The sequence below is a fragment of the Mustela putorius genome, unplaced genomic scaffold, assembly GCF_011764305.1.
Source record: "Mustela putorius furo isolate JIRA1106 unplaced genomic scaffold, ASM1176430v1.1 tig00003988_pilon_pilon_pilon, whole genome shotgun sequence".
Taxonomy (NCBI): Eukaryota; Metazoa; Chordata; class Mammalia; order Carnivora; family Mustelidae; genus Mustela; species Mustela putorius.
The window spans coordinates 2,204,268-2,221,877 of NW_025422127.1; the positions used below are offsets into that span (position 1 = coordinate 2,204,268).

The window sequence follows — 17,610 nt, forward strand, 5'->3', positions numbered from 1 at the left end:
CATTTATTGAAGAGGCTGTCTTTTTTCCATTGGACATTCTTTCCTGCTTTGTCGAAGATTAGTTGACTGTAGAGTTGAGGGTCTATTTCTGGGCTCTCTATTCTGTTCCACTGATCTATGTGTCTGTTTTTGTGCCAGTACCATGCTGTCTTGATGATGACAGTTTTGTAATAGAGCTTGAAGTCCGGAATTGTGATGCCACCAACGTTGGCTTTCTTTTTCAATATCCCTTTGGCTATTCGAGGTCTTTTCTGGTTCCATATAAATTTTAGAATTATTTGTTCCATTTCTTTGAAAAAGATGGATGGTACTTTGATAGGAATTGCATTAAATGTGTAGATTGCTTTAGGTAGCATAGACATTTTCACAATATTTATTCTTCCAATCCAGGAGCATGGAACATTTTTCCATTTCTTTGTGTCTTCCTCAATTTCTTTCATGAGTACTTTATAGTTTTCTGAGTATAGATTCTGTGCCTCTTTGGTTAGGTTTATTCCTAGGTATCTTATGGTTTTGGGTGCAATTGTAAATGGGATTGACTCCTTAATTTCTCTTTCTTCTGTCTTGTTGTTGGTGTAGAGAAATGCAACTGATTTCTGTGCATTGATTTTATATCCTGACACTTTACTGAATTCCTGTATAAGTTCTAGCAGTTTTGGAGTGGAGTCTTTTGGGTTTTCCACATATAGTATCATATCATCTGCGAAGAGTGATAATTTGACTTCTTCTTTGCCGATTTGGATGCCTTTAATTTCCTTTTGTTGTCTGATTGCTGAGGCTAGGACCTCTAGTACTATGTTGAATAGCAGTGGTGATAATGGACATCCCTGCCGTGTTCCTGACCTTAGCGGAAAAGCTTTCAGTTTTTCTCCATTGAGAATGATATTTGTGGTGGGTTTTTCATAGATGGCTTTGATGATATTGAGGTATGTGCCCTCTATCCCTACACTTTGAAGAGTTTTGATCAGGAAGGGATGCTGTACTTTGTCAAATGCTTTTTCAGCATCTATTGAGAGTATCATATGGTTCTTGTTCTTTCTTTTATTGATGTGTTGTATCACATTGACTGATTTGCGGATGTTGAACCAACCTTGCAGCCCTGGAATAAATCCCACTTGGTCGTGGTGAATAATCCTTTTAATGTACTGTTGAATCCTATTGGCTAGTATTTTGGTGAGAATTTTCGCATCTGTGTTCATCAAGGATATTGGTCTATAGCTCTCCTCTTGATGGGATCCTTGTCTGGTTTTGGGATCAAGGTGATGCTGGCCTCATAAAATGAGTTTGGAAGTTTTCCTTCCATTTCTATTTTTGGAACAGTTTCAGGAGAATAGGAATTAGTTCTTCTTTAAATGTTTGGTAGAATTCCCCTGGGAAGCCGTCTGGCCTTGGGCTTTTGTTTGTTTGGAGATTTTTAATGACTGTTTCAATCTCCTTACTGGTTATGGGTTTGTTCAGGCTTTCTATTTCTTCCTGGTTCAGTTGTGGTAGTTTATATGTTTCTAGGAATGCATCCATTTCTTCCAGATTGTCAAATTTATTGGCGTAGAGTTGCTCATAGTATGTTCTTATAATAGTTTGTATTTCTTTGGTGTTAGTTGTGATCTCTCCTCTTTCATTAATGATTTTATTTATTTGGGTCCTTTCTCTTTTCTTTTTGATAAGTCGGGCCAGGGGTTTATCAATTTTATTAATTCTTTCAAAGAACCAGCTCCTAGTTTCGTTGATTTGTTCTATTGTTTTTTTGGTTTCTATTTCATTGATTTCTGCTCTGATCTTTATGATTTCTCTTCTCCTGCTGGGCTTAGGGTTTCTTTCTTGTTCTTTCTCCAGCTCCTTTAGGTGTAGGGTTAGGTTGTGTACCTGAGACCTTTCTTGTTTCTTGAGAAAGGCTTGTACCGCTATATATTTTCCTCTCAGGACTGCCTTTGTTGTGTCCCACAGATTTTGAACCGTTGTATTTTCATTATCATTTGTTTCCATGATTTTTTTCAATTCTTCTTTAATTTCCCGGTTGACCCATTCATTCTTTAGAAGGACGCTGTTTAGTCTCCATGTATTTGGGTTCTTTCCAAACTTCCTTTTGTGGTTGAGTTCTAGCTTTAGAGCATTGTGGTCTGAAAATATGCAGGGAATGATCCCAATCTTTTGATACCGGTTGAGTCCTGATTTAGGACCGAGGATGTGATCTATTCTGGAGAATGTTCCATGTGCACTAGAGAAGAATGTGTATTCTTTTGCTTTGGGATGAAATGTTCTGAATATATCTGTGATGTCCATCTGGTCCAGTGTGTCGTTTAAGGCCTTTATTTCCTTGCTGATCTTTTGCTTGGATGATCTGTCCATTTCAGTGAGGGGAGTGTTAAAGTCCCCTACTATTATTGTATTATTGTTTATGTGTTTCTTTGATTTTGTTATTAATTGGTTTATATAGTTGGCTGCTCCCACGTTGGGGGCATAGATATTTAAAATTGTTAAATCTTCTTGTTGGCCAGACCCTTTGAGTATGATATAGTGTCCTTCCTCATCTCTTATTATAGTCTTTGGCTTAAAATCTAATTGATCTGATATAAGGATTGCCACTCCTGCTTTCTTCTGATGTCCATTAGCATGGTAAATTCTTTTCCACCCCCTCACTTTAAATCTGGAGGTGTCTTCGGGCTTAAAATGAGTTTCTTGGAGGCAACATATAGATGGGTTTTGTTTTTTTATCCATTCTGATACCCTGTGTCTTTTGACAGGGGCATTTAGCCCATTAACATTCAGGGTAACTATTGAGAGATATGAATTTAGTGCCATTGTATTGCCTGTAAGGTGACTATTACTGTATATGGTCTCTGTTCCTTTCTGATCTACCACTTGTAGGCTCTCTCTTTGCTTAGAGGACCCCTTTCAATATTTCCTGTAGAGCTGGTTTGGTGTTTGCAAATTCTTTCAGTTTTTGTTTGTCCTGGAAGCTTTTAATCTCTCCTTCTATCTTTATTTCTTTTTCAGGTAGTTCATTATTATTATATTGAAATGCAACTGATTTTTGTAGGTTGATTTTTTTATGCTGCAGTTTTACTGAATTTGTTTATTCCAAGGGTTTCTTGGTGGAATCTAGGATTTTCTTTCTTTTTTTCCCCTTAGCTCCATACCCACCTCTAGAATTTTCTATATATGTTAAACCATCCTTGCATTTCAGGGATTTGAAACTGGAGATCATCCTAGGACCCCCCACCCCATATAATCACTAGGTCCTAGGGCATCTGCCTCTTGTATATTTCTAATTGCTCCCTTCTTCCTCATACCCACTGCATGATCAACTCTTTTACCTCCTGCATGTCTTTGTTCAGATGTTTGTTTCTCAGCGAGGCCTACTCTGACAACTATATTTAATGCTGTAAACCGTCCTCCCTCCAGCCCTCTTGATCCCCCCTATTCTACTCTTTTTCTTTTTTCCAAAGTGCATATCCTCTTCTAACATATTTATTATATCTATTGTTTATTTTACTTTTTAAAAAGTTTTCTTAAAATATAATTCACATATACAATTCATACATTTAAAGTTTATAATTCAGTAACTCCTAATATATTCACAAGTTGTGGGATCATCACCAAAATCAATTTTAGAATATTTTTATTACCCTAAAAAGACTTCTCTTACTCTTTAGCCATCACCTCCCATTTTCCCTCAACTCCTTGAACCCAACCCTAGGCAACTACTCACCTACTCTTTGTTTCTATAGATTTGCCTATTCTGGAAATTTCTTATAAATTGAATCATACAGTGTGTGGTCTTTTGCAACAGACTTCTTTCACTGAGTATAATGTTTTCAAGGTGCCAAAGGAACTGTACCATTTTACATTTTCACCAGCAGTGAATGAGGGGTGATCACCTAATGTAGTGGTTGACACTGCATTAATTAAACTAAATGTTTAATTAGTTTATGTTTAGTTTAATAAGCTAAATGTTTATTAAATGTATGGATGAGAAAATGTAGGAAACAATCTACATTGTTTAGCATGCCGTCCAAGGACTTTCCTGATCAGGTCCTTAACCTATTTTCCCAGCATCATCTGTGGCTACTCCATGGCCTCTAGCCTTACAGACCTCTCTGCCTTCTCCCATCCTATTCTGGCAGCCTGAGGTATACTTCTTGTCCTTCTGCTTAGTGTGCTGAGCTTTTGTTCACCTCGAATACTACTCTGCCCTTAAACCTTTGGCATAATAGGTGCTTTCTCTTGCTGTTCTCTCCACATTTTCTTTTTTTAAAAAATTAATTAATTAATTAGTTTGAGAGAGAGAGTGAGAACATGAAAAGCAGACTCCCTGCCAAGCAGGGAGCCCGATGTGGGACTCGATCCCAGGACTCAAGGATCATGACCTGAGCCAAAGGCAGTCCCTTAACCAACAGCCACACAGGCACCCTCTCCACATTTTCTTAATAATTTTATTTCTATTTCTATTTCCCCTCCTAGTTCTGTGAGCTTCTTAAGGACTGTCACTGTTCTATTCATCTTTTTTTTTTTTTTTAAGATTTTATTTATTTATTTGACAGACAAGTAGGCAGAGAGGCAGGCAGAGACAGAGAGAGGAGGAAGCAGGCTCCCCACCGAGCAGAGAGCCCAATGCAGGGCTCAATCCCAAGACCCTGGGATCATGACCTAAGCCAAAGGCAGAGGCTTTAACCCACTGAGCCACCCAGGTGCCCCTCTATTCATCTTTGTATCCTCTGCACTTACCCAGGGCTTGGCACATGGTTGCTATTTCATAAATGTCTGTTTCGGTAAACAAGTAGAGGAAATCACAAGAGCAAAACCCCAGAGCAAGAAATCCACCGGCAGGTTTTAGAAAACAGTGAGTTTTCCAACTGGATTGTGTTAAAAAACAAAACTCAACTAAGTAAATTTGAGGATCTAATTGACTCTGTTAAATGATTCATGGATTGGGCAGTATCCCATCTTGCAAGGAGAAGGGAGCTGCACTAAGCTTGGAAAAAGAAAGGTTTTTAAAGGCACAAGGAGGGTGTTAAAAAAAAAGAAGAAGAAATTTGTTAACAGGGAATGCATTCTTTAGGCAAGGTTGCCTTCCTAAGGGAGATAGAGTCTATGGAGGATTATCTCCTATTGTTGACCAGGAAATTCCATTTTGGCTGCTGAAAGGTTACATTCCTGGAGAAGTTGAAATTGTAGTTATCTTAGGTATTAAATCATGGTTTACTGACATGGGGCCTTAACATAAGTGACTCCATTTGGGGCCTGTGGTTTTCTTTTTAACATTCCCCCCTTCCAATCAGACCCTCAGTTTAAGTGAGAGATGTGATAAAAAAAAAAAAGTTTTTTTTTTTGAGATGTCCTAAAAATTAAGGCATCAGCGCCACTCAGCTACTATTCTGTAGTTTTTGCAGCTGTTAACAAACAAAATTCAATAAATAAATTTAAAGATCTAATTGGCTTTATTAAATGATTCATGAATCAGGCATCATCCCATCTAGAGGGGAGCTCAGAAGAGCCGAGCAAAATGGAAGGTTTTTATAGGAAGGAGGGTGGGGCAGGAAAGTTATTAGCAAAAGAAAAGGATTATTCTAGGCAAGGTTGCTTTCGCTTAGGGGGAAAGCTGGGGGTCTTACCTTGAAGATCATCCTGTCTTTGGAGGATAGAGAGGGCCCATGTGGCCAACTAATAGGTGCCCATCAACAAATTCCTGATTAAGATTATATTTATGGGCTATGTTGAAACTGTAGTTAAATTAGGTATTAAGCCCTGGTGTGGGGCCTTAACTAAATGCACAGTTCTGGGTCTGTGGTTTCATAGCTTTTGTTGATCCTTTGTTTGGTATTCACTGGTCATGACTTTTTTTCCTTAATCTCTGAGATATCCACAGGTTACAATCTCAGGTTCACGATTTTTGAGTTAGTAATCCTCTTTGTGCTTTTTTTGATGTTCTAGTCTTAGGGAGGTCATTTGTTTGGTGGTTAGTGGCTGCGAATGTGCCTGTAAAACTTTTGAGAGAATATGACACACTAGGAATAATGGAGGGCCTTGTACACCCAACTGAAGTTTTAGATTATTTTTAGTAGGTCCAATGCTTTTCAGGTAGAGCATCAGCAGAGCTGTGCTTTGGGAAAATTAAGCAGACAGCACCATGTAGATGAGAGGGGAAGGGACTGATCCCATAGGGATAGTGAGAAGGCTTATATGATAGGCCAGGCAACAGGCACTGAGTGTTGAAGGCTTGATTGAACAATGAATGTGACCGTAGGAATGAAGAGGAGGGGACAGGTGCTCTGGACACAACCAAGCCTGACTCTACAGCCTCATTTCCTCAAAGAATGCATTGGGCCAGGAAGAGGAAGTGTCAGAGCGTTAAGACTAAAATGTAATACAAATAGAAATTGGGAATACTAGAGGAGAAGCACTTTTAGGAGATAAGATGATGAGTCTGCCGTGGGTATACTGAGTGTCTAGCTAAATGTCTGGTGGGAGAGTAATTCAGGAAATTAAAAAACTATAGGACAAAGCCTCAGGAAATGGTCAGGTTGGGGATACAGATCTGGGCAGCTCTGTGGAGGTGAGAGTTGGAACCTTAAGAGGAGACAAGATGGCCAAGGAGAGAGAGTGAGGAACAGGCAGGGAAGGATTCTGGGACAGAACACTGGGGAATCTTTGTACTTAGGGTGTAGGAAGGAGAGGAGGAGCAGACTAGGTGGAAGGGTTGGGTCCCCACAAAATTGGGTACCCCAATAATGGGTCTGTGATTAAAGGAGTGAGACTGATACAAAGGGAAAGTCAAGCAAAGCTTTATTTCACGCCAAGCATCAGGAATCAAACCCAACGGTCAAACAGACCCGTCTGGGCGGCCCCTACAGAGAGGACAACCCCTTCCTGTTTTCCAGACTAACTTTTATAGAGCAAAGGCCATGTGGTTGGGCCTGGCCACACACAGGTGGCCAATGAAATTGTAACACACAGAGAAAGCTGCACAGTCATGCTAGGCGACCAACTGAATTACAATTTACCCTAGTAGACATTTGAACCAGCCTATCACCTAGTTCAGAATTGGCACCCAAAAGGTGCCCAAAGGGTGGGGCCCATACTCCTTGGTAGCTAGGAGACAGTATGTGCCCCCACTGATTGAATACCTTCACCTGGCCTGACCCACCCTTGTACTGGTTTCCCGAAACTTGCTTTTAAGTAAGTTCCCCTGGAGGGTTGCGGGGGGGAGTCAATTTAAGGTTTACAATAAAATGGCAGTTCAACCAGGTTGGGGCCGCTCGGCTGAATAGGCCCTTACAGAAGGGAAGGGGCGCTGTGATGGAAGCAGGAGAACCAGGAGAGCGGAGTATCTCAGAAGTCAAGGGAGGAACGTGTTCCCAGAATTGGGTGGTCGAAATGAAGCAGGTGATGGCTTCTGACTGTGAGAGCAGGAAGCTTAGGTGGAAAAAGTAGGCCGGAGCCAGACCGTGGGAAGTCTTCTAGGGGAGAGATAGTATGGCGTGGTGATTTGATCCAGTCTCTACTACTCACTCTCTGTTTGACTTTGGGCATTTCATTTCATTTTTGCCTTAATTTGTGCCTCAGTGTCCTCATCTGAAAAGTAGGCATAATGCCTGCATGTACGTTGTGAGGTTGTATGTGTGTGTATGTTGTTTTGAACAGTGCCTGGTACAAGGAAAGTTCTAAATTACTGTTCACTATTATGATTATGTGCCAAGCTGAGGAGTTTTGACTTTATCTGTGGGTGATGGGGTCATGGATAGGCTTCAGCAAGGGCATGGTATGGTCAGAAAGCAATCTTCTCCTTCATCCAAGATCCAGTTGGAATTTGGGAACCAGATACAATTACTAGAAAAAAGAAAGTGCTAGCTATTGTAGTGATATCTGAGAAGGAGGAGAGACAAAAGGCTTTAAGGATTGTCTCCTTGGTCCTTGGTGAGCCCTGAGTTTCCGGAGAGGGATGGGGATGGGAGGTGGAGTACAAGGGGTTGGGAACACATGGGCAGGGAGACAATAGGGGGCCTGTGCATATGTTCTTTGAATATTTTGACCATATGGGGTAAGAGAGGTTGTCATTTGGAGGGTGGCAGGATAGCATGGTCTTAGGGAGGAGGAAAGACAAAAGAGCAGTCCAGAGTACAGAAAATATAGAGACATTTAAAGCAAGGATGTCCTCAGTGGACATGGCAGCTCCTGAAATGAGAGACAAAATGTGGGTATGAATTAGACTGTGCAGGCTGTTGGTTTAGAAATGAGGATGACAAGGTAGTGTAAGGGCCTATTTAGCCAGAGCGGCCCCACCCCGGTTGAACTGCCATATTGTTGTTTATGCAATAAAACTTAAATTGATCCTGCTCCCCCCCCCCACCAACTTACTTAAAAACAAGTCCTGGAAACCAGTCCCTGGTAACAAAGTCCAAGTACAAGGGTGGGTCAGGCCAGGTGAAGGTATTCAATCAGTGGGGGCACATACTGTCTCCTAGCTACCAAGGAGTATGGGCCCCACCCTTTGGGCACCTTTTGGGTGCCAATTCTGAACTAGGTGATAGGCTGGTTCAAATGTCTACTAGGGTAAACTGTAATTCAGTTGGTCACCTAGCATGACTGTGCAGCTTTCTCTGTGTGTTACAATTTCATTGGCCACCTGTGTGTGGCCAGGCCCAACCACATGGCCTTTGCTCTATAAAAGTTAGTCTGTAAGGGAGAGAGGGGTCGCCCTCTCTTGTAAGAGGTGCGGCCCCGAACGTTCGGTTTGATTCTTTTTTTTTTTTTTTTTTAAAGATTTTATTTATTTGACAAGTAGGCAGAGAGGCAAGCAGAGAGAGAGACAAGAGGAAGCAGGCTCCCTGCCGAGCAGAGCCCAATGCGGGACTTGATCCCAGAACCCTGAAATCATGACCTGAGCTGAAGGCAGAGGCTTAACCCACTGAGCCATCCAGGCGCCCTTGGTTTGATTCTTGATGGTTGACGTGAAATAAAGCTTTGCTTGACCTTCGCTTTGTATCAGTCTTACTCCTTTAATCACGGACCCATTATTGGGGGACCCAACAGTAGAGCTTATCTGGATTTTGGCAGGGAGGGCAAGAGGTCAGCTCATCTGTGGAAGGAGAGCCCGATGAACATGAGGCTGGGAAATTGAGAAGGTTGGAGATTTGGAATGGGTCTTATTGGGAACACACAAGGGGAGGGTCAGATGGAGGCAAACAGAAGGTCTGCCTTGTGTCAGCAAAGTCCAGCGGAGATGGGGTATTATTGATTTGCTGTGGAAATCGCTGGTTTGTTTTCTAGCCTTTCTCTAGTGCCACTTGGCAGCTGGCAACGAGGGAATGTGGATAGTAAAGGCTTTGGGACACCAGTAAAACACCCCTCAAGTGGCTGGCCCCAGGACCTACACTGAATAAGGAGGCAAATGAAGCCATAAGAGGACCGTAATAATATGAGACTGAGCAAAGGGAGGGCGCTCTAGGAGGAGGGAGACAGGGAGAGGCGAGGGAAGGAGGGGGAGAGATACGAAGGGGCTGTAGTTAGAGAGGGCAGTTTCAGCTTTCAAGATCTTTGTGGAAGAGCAGTTTCAAACGATGATGAAGACCAAGGATGGCGAGGGTCCGGCCTGAAGTAAAGAGTAGATCTTAGTTTGTGCATTACGGTTATGAAGGTGTTTTCTGAGTTCAACTTTAAAACTCCTTAAAGAAAATTAACCAGGTGGTGTCCTTTGGATGAGAAGGAAAGAGACAATACGGTGTGAGAAAGCTAAGTTCAGTTGATGGACAGGAAGTGAGAAAATGTCTAGAGGTGCTAAATCAAGAAATAGTAGTATAAACATATAAATCTCCTGGGTCAAAGGCAGAAACATAAGTGATTGCATGGCTTTTGCAGACAAATGGTTATAAAACCAAGCAGGCCACTTGGGGTTTGATCTTTGAAGTACTCAAGGCATATTTAGGGAATTTGATTCATGTTCAGGTTTGGTGCCCGGAGAGTCTCTCTGGCCTGGCATATCTCTTCTATGAGTGCAGTCCTCTCGCTGCTGGCTATGCGGTTGAAGAGTAAGACCCCGGAAGGCTGTGCGGCCTGAACTGCTCTCTGATGGGGGAAATGGATTTTCATCTTTGATTAACATCAGGAAGTGACTCTTAGTCAATAAACAGGCAGGAGGAAGCCCTGTTACTATAGCACACTGGAGAATGCAGAATGCAGGTGTACAGGAGAGCCAGAAGCATCTGGCTAGAGAATGGAAAGCTCTCAGGTTGGAGAGAGAAAGTTGGGAATGGGAGAGAGATCATGGGGAGGTGGAGGGAGAGGGGAAAAAAGGAAGTGGGGAGAGGGAGGGAATACTAAAGTTGGGAGGGGACTAGGGATAGTGTAAGTCTAAGGAATTTTGGAAGCAGGGTTTCCAGGACCTTGAGGGGCAATAGCTATTGTTGGGAAAAGGTCATTTATTACTGTCTAGTAAAACCTTAGTTATGAGACCCTTTCGATGTTTGTCAGTGGGTCATAGGCTTGGGGGATGATTGCCAACATGTATCTTGGGGAGCAGAGATAAGGGAAGTTTCTGAAAGAAAAATTTTTTTTAAAGATTTTATTTATTTATTTATTTGAGAGAGAGAGAGAGAGGGAGAGAGAGCATGAGAGGGGAGAAGGTCAGAGGGAGAAGCAGACTCCCTGTGGAGCTGGGAGCCCAGTGCGGAACTCGATCCCACGACTCCGGGACTCCAGGACCATGACCCGAGCCGAAGGCAGTTGCCCAACCAACTGAGCCACCCAGATGCCCCAGAATTTTTATATGTTTAAGTGGACTTACAGGGTCCTGTGGGTCGGGCTGAAATTGCCTTTTGGCCTTAATGAACTGTCAGCATCCAGGCAGCTGAGTTCCTAGAGGAATGTCACTCCACCTGTCAATGGGCTGTAAGTAGTAAGGAAATTTAATAATTTTCCTTCTGCCTTTGTTTCCTATGTCAACACTATCTACCGGAGATAGCATCAGATCCCACAGGTGAAAGGTTCAATCCTGCAAGCCTGCCCCCCTCCCCCACCCCCCACCCCATCCCCAGCCCCTACTGCAGATGCCAGCCACCAGCCCAGCTTATCACCAGTACTTCTGACTGACAGGCTACACATTGGAAGTTCCAAGATCGCTGGAAGTTCCAATGATTCCCTTTTTGGGTTCTATTAATTTGCTAAAGGCCCTCACAGAACTCTTAACAGAAATGCTTAACTCTACAGAACAAACTGGAGGTCTCCAGGGGAGAGGGGTGGGTGGGTGGGTGGAAGGAGTGAAGGGGGCTAAGAGCACATTTATCATGATGAGCACTGAGTAATGTGTAGAATTGTCAAATCACTATACTGTACACCTGAAACTGATGTACCACTATATGTTAACTCTACTGGGTCCTGGGATCGAGTCCCACATCGGGCTCTCTGCTCAGCGGGGAGCCTGCTTCCCTCTCTCTCTCTCTGCCTGCCTCTCTGTCTACTTGTGATCTCTCTCTGTAAAATAAATAAATAAAATCTTAAAAAAAAAAGATTTTATATTTGTTTATTTGACAGACAGAGATCACAAGCAGGCAGAGAGAGAGAGGGAGAGAGAGAGAGAGAGAGAGAGAGAGAGGAGGAAGCAGGCTCCCCGCCGAGCAGAGAGCCCGATGCGGGGCTCGATCCCAGGACCCTGGGATCATGACCTGAGCTGAAGGCAGAGGCTTTACCCCACTGAGCCACCCAGGTGCCCCTTTGTTTCATTTATCTATCTAACAGCATTTATCCAACCACACAGCCCCGGCTGTATACCCTTCACTGTGCCAGCTGCAGAGGAATCGATAGCCTGAGCTCGCAAGGGCTTCATAGTCTACAAGTCGGAGGAAGTAGTGTGATGTCATGATACGCTCAAGTACAGGCTGCAGCTGGGATGTGGGGTGTGTGGGGGGGAGTGGTCCCTTTTGTTTGATCAGGGGTCGGGTTAAGAGGGGTCCAAAAGTCTTCTGCCTGGACCCCTCTCCCCCTCCTTTGCCCTGAGCTATACTTCATCTCTCAGTGCTCATCTATAAAATAATGCGGCGGTTGTGGAGGTGTATTGCTCAGATGTCTTTTCAAGAGAATCTGCTTTGAGGAGTCAGGTTGACTCACAGCCCCCAGCTATTGTTTTTGGATCTGCGATGGCCTGTATACTGAGGCACGCTTCTCCTGGGCACCCCCAGCTAGTGACGGAGCATGGTGGCAGCAATGGAGCCCAGCCAGTTCTGCCCAGTGCAGGGTTCTACTGGACAGTCTCAGCTCAAAGGCCCCCCATTTGCCTGGCTGAGACTTTCTGAGGGTCCTATACGTTAAGGAGCCTCCTCTCAACTCCTCCCTCCTCTTTCTCCTTTCAGAGGCTCTCAGACCTGCACCACCACCTACTCCTGCACTCTCCCCTTTATCCTCTCGTGTATTTTCCCCACCAAATCACTCACATGCCTGAATGTTTTGACATTTGAACCTGACACAGGGATATGACAGGACCTGCCTTAGAGTGCTGTTGTGAGAATTCAGTGAGTTCGTATATGGGGACAGCTTAGAAAAGAGCCTGGTACACAGCAAGTGTTAGGCTATTGTTGTTGTTAGCTATTGTTACGATTATTTTATTACCCTTTAGATCTCAACTTCTATTTACTCTCTCTCCAGAAACCTCAGATCTCCTAGAGTGCTCCAGCAGCATGTTGTCCTTAATTCTGTTCCATTGCTTTGTTTTCTTGTTGGCCTTCACCCTTAGATGGTAAATTCAATGAATAATGGAACCTTGTTGGGTTTACTGTTGTTTATCCATGCCTAACATTGTGTCTGACTCATAGTAGGTGTTGAATTGGTGTTTGTTGAGTCAAAATGATCGTTGAGCTGAGTATTAATGGATGAGTGTTATTGGCCAAATGGATGAGGACTGGGAAAGAAGGGATTGTTGAGAGAATTGTGTACTGGGCCATGAAAGGCCTGTACTGTGTGGGGTACTGGAAGCTGCTATGACTAAAGAGTGCATGCAAGAGGGATGTGGCAAAAAAAGAAGCCTAAGGAGTAAGTCAAGGGTCAGAGCACCTCGATGGCCTGAATGCCAAGCCAAAGAGTGTGAATGGCATAGATTCACCTCACGCAGGTGTCATGTGCTTATGATGTGCTGGTGGGCTCACGCCCATCTGTGATGGTGTCTTACGTCCTTATGAATCATATGGTACTGCACCCAACACTATAGGTTGCCCCCAAATGGTGGCTATTTCTCTAGAACTACATGAAGAAATGTAGGCCTCTCTGAACATTCATTTCAATAATGCATCTGATTGGTCTTTATTTACAAACTGCCTTGGCTGCAGTATCTCCCCTAGACAGTTGGGTCTCTTAACCTACGTCTTTGACTTCCTCACAGCCCTGTTAAATATATCTTCCACTCGCACTGTGGTACAGATCTCTCAAGCTAAATCTGCCCATCCTACTCCTCAGTGTAATACCTCCCGATAACAGCACACTCTGGTTGCCTGTAAGATAACGTCCAGATTCCTTAGCGTGGCCCAGAAGGAACGCTCTGGTCTGGGCATCTGGGTCCTCTGTATGCTCTGTGGCACACCGTGCTGAAGTGCTTGTAGGCATCAGGAAGGCATGCTGCCCACCACTTCCTTCAAATACACGCTGTGGCTGCCTGGAACGTTCTTCATCTGGATCTGCTTCTTGAACTCTTAGCTATCTTACAGGAAGTAGTTGCCAAAACACTGCCCCCTGTGAAGCCATTTCTAACTTGTTAGGCCTCAAGTCCCACTCATTTGCAGCCTTGTCAGACTGTTTGTTTGTTGTTATGACACCGGTCACACTGCGTGGCACTTGTCCTGTTATCTCCGATGCCCTCTCTGGACTGTGGCTTCTGGAGTATTGGTGACTGTGGAGTCCCCAGCCCCAGGAGCAGTGTCTGGCACATAGCATATCCTCAGTAGATAACTGGTTAAAGAGAAAAGGACAGAAGGGAATGAAAGCTGGTCTCTTTCTTTTGAAGCAGAAGGGAGTCCCCTCACCATGTGGCTGTGCCTGGCGGCCCTCGTGGGCCTTTACTTCCTCCTGCGCTGGTACCGGGAGAGGCAGGTGGTGAGCCACCTCCGAGACAAGTACGTCTTCATCACGGGCTGTGACTCGGGCTTCGGGAACCTGCTGGCCCGGCAGCTGGACCTGCGAGGCTTGAGGGTGCTGGCCGCGTGTCTGACGGAGGAGGGGGCCCAGCAGCTGAGAGGCCAGATGTCAGACAGGCTGGAGACGGTGATCCTGGACGTCACCAAGACAGAGAGCATATCGGCAGCCACTCAGTGGGTGAGGGAGCGTGTCGGGGACAGAGGTAAGGAGAAGTAGTTTCTCCTTTCATTTACTTGGGCATGAAGTTGTTAAAGTTTTCTCTCTATACGTAATACCCCAAAGTAGGGCCTAAAAGGCTTTCTCATTTGAAGGATAGAGGTGATCTTCAGTGGTGTTTCATTTCCTTAACAATGTTTATCTTGAAAAATGAGCCAAATAGATCTGAAGCTATTATCTCTCCTTGCCAGTGGGTATTTATAACCATAGTTCTTTATGTTTATGTTTAAAGAATTTTCAAGGTATTCTTAAGAAACTGATCTTCTCCCCTTGGCTACCGTTTAAAATAGAGTCATTCCTGGGCACCTGGGTGGCTCAGTTGGTTAAGCGTCTGTCTTTGAGTCCTACATGGAGGGGCAGGGGAAGGAGGGTCCCTGCTCAGCGGGGAGTCTGCTTCTCCCTCTCCCCCTGCCACTCTCCCTGCTTTTGTGCCCTCTCTTTCTGACAAATATATAAATAAATGAAATCTTTAAAAAAAAAGTTATATTTAGCATACATATTTTATATGATAAGTCTTATACTTCTGGTATCTAATGTCTTTGTGAGTCTTTTTTTGCTTCTTTTGATTCTGTTGGTTCTTGCATTTGGTGTTTTGTTTCCTTCTGTATTTTGATTTATGACCATGAACTACAATTTTTCTTAGTAACTCTGGTGATTCCCTGATGCCTGATATAAAGATTTTTCCAGAGAGGATCCATGTTTGCTTCTATCATGTGCCAGGGGTGCTCAGAAGCCTTGACCACCTTGAACTTAATTCTTGGCTTGACATTTTTGGACCATCCAGATAGTGGGAATTGGGCTGCAAACTCTAATGAGAAATGGCTTGTAATAATGATTCCTCAGGGTTGGTAGGGATGATTCTTGCTCCCTCCCCACAACGGCAAAGTTCAAGGTGGACAGTGTTGCTCTCAGTCCTTTGGAAGGACTTTCTATCTCACCGTTATATGGATAGCATAACCATTAAAGATCCCAGTTTAATGAAGAAAGTATTTTTTATTAGAATACCTACCTTAGGTCCTGGACTTCATATCTTATTGTGTATTTTTTTGAGGCTATAAATATTGAAATTCAAGTTCACACTGGTTGGCAAATTCCCTCAAATCAAAAGCCAGCACCAATGTTCTCTTTATTGTCTCTGGATTCCTGCCTTTTCTTAGTTTTTGCCCTGACCTTCCTCTACTTTCTTGTTAACTGATGGATTTAAGAACATTAAAAAAAATAGGGGCGCCTGGGTGGCTCAGTTGTTAAGTGTCACCTTCGGCTCAGGTCATGATCCCAGGGTCCTGGGATTGAGCCGCGCATTGGGTTCCCTGCTCGGCAGGAAGCCTGCTTCTCCCTCTCCCTCTGCTGCTCCCCTGCTTGTGTTCCCTCTCTCTGTCAAATAAATAAATAAGTAAATAATCTTAAAAAAAAAAAAAAGAACATTAAAAAAAAATATTTTTTCTAACATTTTTAGTTGCTGTCAGCCCGAAGACGAATTAAGGTAAATAGTCTGTCGGTTTTGTCTGAAACTGAACTTCTGCTTTGACTTTGTTTTAGGACTCTGGGGCATGGTCAACAATGCAGGCATCTTCCACCCACACTGCTACATCGAGTGGCTGAAGATGGAAACCTATATGGAAGTCTTCAAAGTGAACCTCATTGGTTTGATTGAGTTGACCTTGAGCATGCTTCCCTTGGTGAGGAGAGCACGTGGGAGGATTGTTAATGTCTCCAGCATTCTGGGAAGAATTGCTTCCTTTGGAGGAATCTACTGTAGCTCCAAGTATGGAGTAGAAGCCTTTTCAGATATTCTGAGGTAACGCTCTTAAGTTAAAACAAAAGCAACAAATATGTCATAGGCACTGTGCTAATTGCTTTTGCCTACATTATTTTATTTCATTACTCCAAAAATCTTGATTTATAGATATTATTACTAGTTTGTTTTATATAGGAAACTGAGGCTCCGATTTAAGTCTCTTTCCCAAAGTTCACCAGCCGCAACTCAGTTTTGGCAAAACTGTGTTTTGGCTGTAGGTCTTTGTTTCCTTCCACCACATCACACTTTGATTCTCAAGATTTAGCCTTGATAAAATTTTATTTCTCAGGGCACCTGGGTAATTCACACGGTTAAGCAAGCGTCTTATCCCAGGGTCCTAGGATCAAGCCCCACATCGGCCTCCCTGCTCAGCGGGGAGTCTGCTTCTCTCTCTGCCTGCTGCTCCCCCCCTTGTACTCTCTGTGTTAAGTAAATACATAAAATTTTTTTAAAAAATTTCATTTCTGAAGAGAAGATGACTGTCTTCTTTCCTCTTTACAGTGAGCCTGTCCTTGTCTCTCCATGGTGACTCTGACTCTCTTTGTCTCTGGGCACTCATCTGCTTTACTCTATATCTCTTTTCTTTATCTAAGCACTTCTTTTCTTAGACCTTCTGTTCGTCCTCCATGGCCCATTATGGCCCTGGGTTTACCTCCTGGCTTTTTTTCAGGCACTGTTTCAGGCATGTGTTGCTCTGTCAGCTGCTTCCTTTTTATATTTCCCTTTACCTTTTCATTCCTAAGAGGGAGGACTCTGTTAGCTTTGTTTATTTTCTGTGTGTGCCAGGTGACCTATTCTGTGACATTTTCGTGTGCTTTATTATGTGCCAGGCACTGTTGTGAGTACTTCACATCTAACAGGTCATTTAATTTTCATAGCAACCCAATGAGGAAGGTCTTATTTTTATCCTTAGTGTGTGTGTGAGGAAACAGGGGCAGAGATTAGTAGGTCGCTATGGTCATAACACAGGTAGTAATAGACAGAGCCACTCTCCAAGGCTAAGCAGGGCTCTCTCCTCCCTGGTCCAGTTAGCTGGGGACACGATGGGGTAGTCACATGGCACAAAATATTGCCACACATACTCTCTGTTAAGCAGGAACTGACTTTAGGGCAGTTTCATTCTTGGAAATGAGCTGTGAGTATTTTAGGCACCATGTATTAGCTTCCTATGGCTGCTGTAATTTTTTTTTTTAATTTTAAAAAAATTTTAAAAGATTTTATTTATTTATTTGACACAGAGAGATCACAAGTAGGCAGAGAGGCAGGCAGAGAGAGAGAGGAAGGGAAGCAGGCTCCCCACTGAGCAGAGAGCCTGGTACGGGGCTTGGGGCTTGATCCTATGATCCTGGGATCATGACCGGAGCTGAAGGCAGAGGCTTTAACCCACTGAGCTACCCAGGCGCCCCTCTTTTTTTTTTTTTTTTAAGATTTTATTTTTTTAAGTAATTTCCACACCCAACGTGGGGCTTGAACTCACAGCCCCA

The 17,610-nt window shown here is 43.6% G+C and overlaps 1 protein-coding gene across 2 annotated transcripts in view; it reads left to right on the top strand.

The window, feature by feature from the left end:
• HSD17B6 (hydroxysteroid 17-beta dehydrogenase 6) overlaps positions 1 to 17,610 on the top strand; it is a 39,534-nt gene that overhangs the window by 14,523 nt on the left and 7,401 nt on the right. The window contains exons 2-3 of one of the 2 annotated variants that reach the window (XM_004773159.3): positions 13,982 to 14,314; positions 15,868 to 16,126. In XM_004773159.3, coding sequence (XP_004773216.1) covers positions 14,002 to 14,314; positions 15,868 to 16,126 — 572 coding nt within the window. In that variant the 5' untranslated portion in view covers positions 13,982 to 14,001. The remainder of the gene's footprint in view (positions 1 to 13,981; positions 14,315 to 15,867; positions 16,127 to 17,610) is intronic. The other variant, XM_004773160.3, reaches the window with a different exon arrangement.